The 2408-nt window shown below is 45.0% G+C and overlaps 1 protein-coding gene across 1 annotated transcript in view; it reads left to right on the forward strand.

The window, feature by feature from the left end:
• LOC109514282 (NXPE family member 3-like) overlaps positions 1-1688 on the forward strand; it is a 5561-nt gene extending 3873 nt beyond the window's left edge. The window contains exons 4-5 of the mRNA XM_019867219.1: positions 647-853; positions 1069-1688. Of these exons, the coding sequence (XP_019722778.1) occupies positions 647-853; positions 1069-1649 (788 nt within the window). The 3' untranslated portion in view covers positions 1650-1688. The remainder of the gene's footprint in view (positions 1-646; positions 854-1068) is intronic.
• Positions 1689-2408: the final 720 nt, after the last annotated feature.

The following is a 2408-nucleotide window of genomic DNA, read 5'->3' on the forward strand; positions in this document are numbered from 1 at the left end:
TTAATCTTTATTGAACAAGTCAGGATACAATTCTCAGGAAACAGAAACGGCGCTAATCCAATCACCGAACGCGCATGGCCAGTCTCGACGTAAAAAGGCGCTAATCCAATCACCGAACGCGCCCGGCCAGTCTCGACGTAAGGCATTCTAGCTAGCCCTAGTAGCAGACGAGAACAAGTCAGGATACAGGACACAGATCACGAGTCTCAGACGTGATCTGATTGGCTATTGAAACCTGACTGTGCCCGTTCACTTACAGTGCACAGGGCCTGCTCTGTTTAATCTGAAGGCCCCGAGCAAGTTTAATTTACCTGGCAACGCAAGCTAGCTGAAATATGATTGGTTAAAAACTCTACCATAATAAATAAGTTATTTATCGAGTGGCTTTCAATGTTATAACATTGAAAGCCACTCAACTAAGTGGAAATAATATGACGTAAAGAATACAGAGAGTAATTTTGTTTACATATTTATGAAAACAAAATAACATAAATGATAAAATAACATAAAATACATAAAAGTAAATTTACTTTCCTGAGAATGTTTAGGCCAGCAGAGAAGGCCTTGCTGGCCCTGAGGGTCCACCACTGGGAGGTGGGGGGGGGTTGCAATTTCATCAACATCATTGTGTCTGTCATCTATTTAGAAAGGAGCCGTCAAAAAATGGACCCCGTGAAGCTGGCGACGTCTGGGTACTATTACCAGGACTCGTGGAGGCCATTGGGCGGCGTTCCTATGCGCCAGTTTAACAAGGCATCTGCCATCACTCAGTGTTTGACCAACAAATTAGTCTACATGTACGGCGACTCCACTATGCGCCAGTGGTTCGAGTACTTCCTCACTGTACTTCCAGGTGAGCATTTCCATCTCATAACACCTTTTTATCTCAAGTAGGTACACGATAACGCTTTGCATTTATTCTAATGGCCGCAACCCTAGTGAGGATAAAGCCGTTCGGACAATGAATGAATGAATGAATGAATATATTGTAATGAGGGGGAAAAAAGTTATTTGCTACCATTTTGTGGCATCTGTAGAAATCATCTGTCTTTGTATTCTGCCCTGCAGGCTTGAAGAATATCACCCTGGAGAAACCCAAAAAGCAGGGGCCCTTTATGGCAGTGGACGTCACCCACAATATTCTGCTCAATTACCGGTTCCACGGCCCACCTGTCCGCATCCAGCCCGTCATGATCAGCGAGTTGCGCTACATCGCCAACGAGCTGGACGGCCTGACCGGCGGTCCCAACACGGTGGTGACGCTCGGCATCTGGGCTCACTTCAGCACTTTCCCCGTGGAGGTGTACATACAGCGCATTCGGCATATCCGCAAGGCGGTGGTGCGACTCCTGGACCGGTCCCCAGAGACAGTGGTGGTAGTCCGCACCGCCAACCCTCAGGCCCTAAAACGGGATGTCAGCTTGTACAAAAGCGACTGGTTGATGCTGCAGCAGGACATTGTGTTACGTGCCATGTTCAAGGGTATCAACGTTATGTGGGTGGATGCCTGGCAGATGTGCTTGGCGCACCGCGAACCTCACGACCTACACCCTCCTCGGCCCATTGTCAAGACCATGGTAGATATGATGTTGTCCTACATTTGCCGTAATGCAACCAGGAAAAATGCATCATTTTTGTCAAATGAATGAGGTTGAAAGTGTGATAGCATACTCGAAGCCTCGCCGAAATGGAAAAAAATGTCAAGTTGTAATTGATGGAATCACGGTATTTTAATAAAACATTTTTGTGATTTTTTTTTTCAATTTGCGAGAAATTACTGGATATTTTTTCCAATTAAAAAGTATGACTTTCAGAGATGAAAGTCCTCCGGATTTTCCCGGAATTCCGGGTTTTTCAAAATTTTATGAAAATTTCTCCGGAGAATTGAGGAAAATTTGCATAAAATTAATCCGGATATTAGTTGACAACATTGAACGAAGACGCGTTTGAGTTCGTTGTATTGCTTTCACGAGCGTAGCCATATGGAGGAACTAACACTAGGAACAGTAAAGAGATTTTTGTTTGTGTAATAACGACAGAAGACATGACGGCGTTTGACTAATGGTTTAGTAGAACGAATGGCAACTCGCAACAACAGTCGCAAGCGTCATTTTGCCTCTTGGGTTATACCATCTCAACTAGAACGTGGGGGATAGTCCCCAAACAATTTTCGTCTCTTTATAAACACACCTGCTAAACCCCAGTGGAACGAATAAAAGACGCCGTGGACAAGACAGTTGTCGTAAAAAATACATTTGGCCAAAAAGGGAAAAACACAGATTGGCAGAAAATCGTGTCCGTCCGACTTCGAGCGTCGTCTCGGCTAACTTAGCTTAGCTGTTGTCGTGTGTGACGTCATTTGCGTCGGCGCTGATTGGTTGAAATCAAAAGACGCGCTTGCGTACATG

Source organism: Hippocampus comes, unplaced genomic scaffold, assembly GCF_001891065.2.
Source record: "Hippocampus comes isolate QL1 unplaced genomic scaffold, H_comes_QL1_v1.1 scaffold2, whole genome shotgun sequence".
Taxonomy (NCBI): Eukaryota; Metazoa; Chordata; class Actinopteri; order Syngnathiformes; family Syngnathidae; genus Hippocampus; species Hippocampus comes.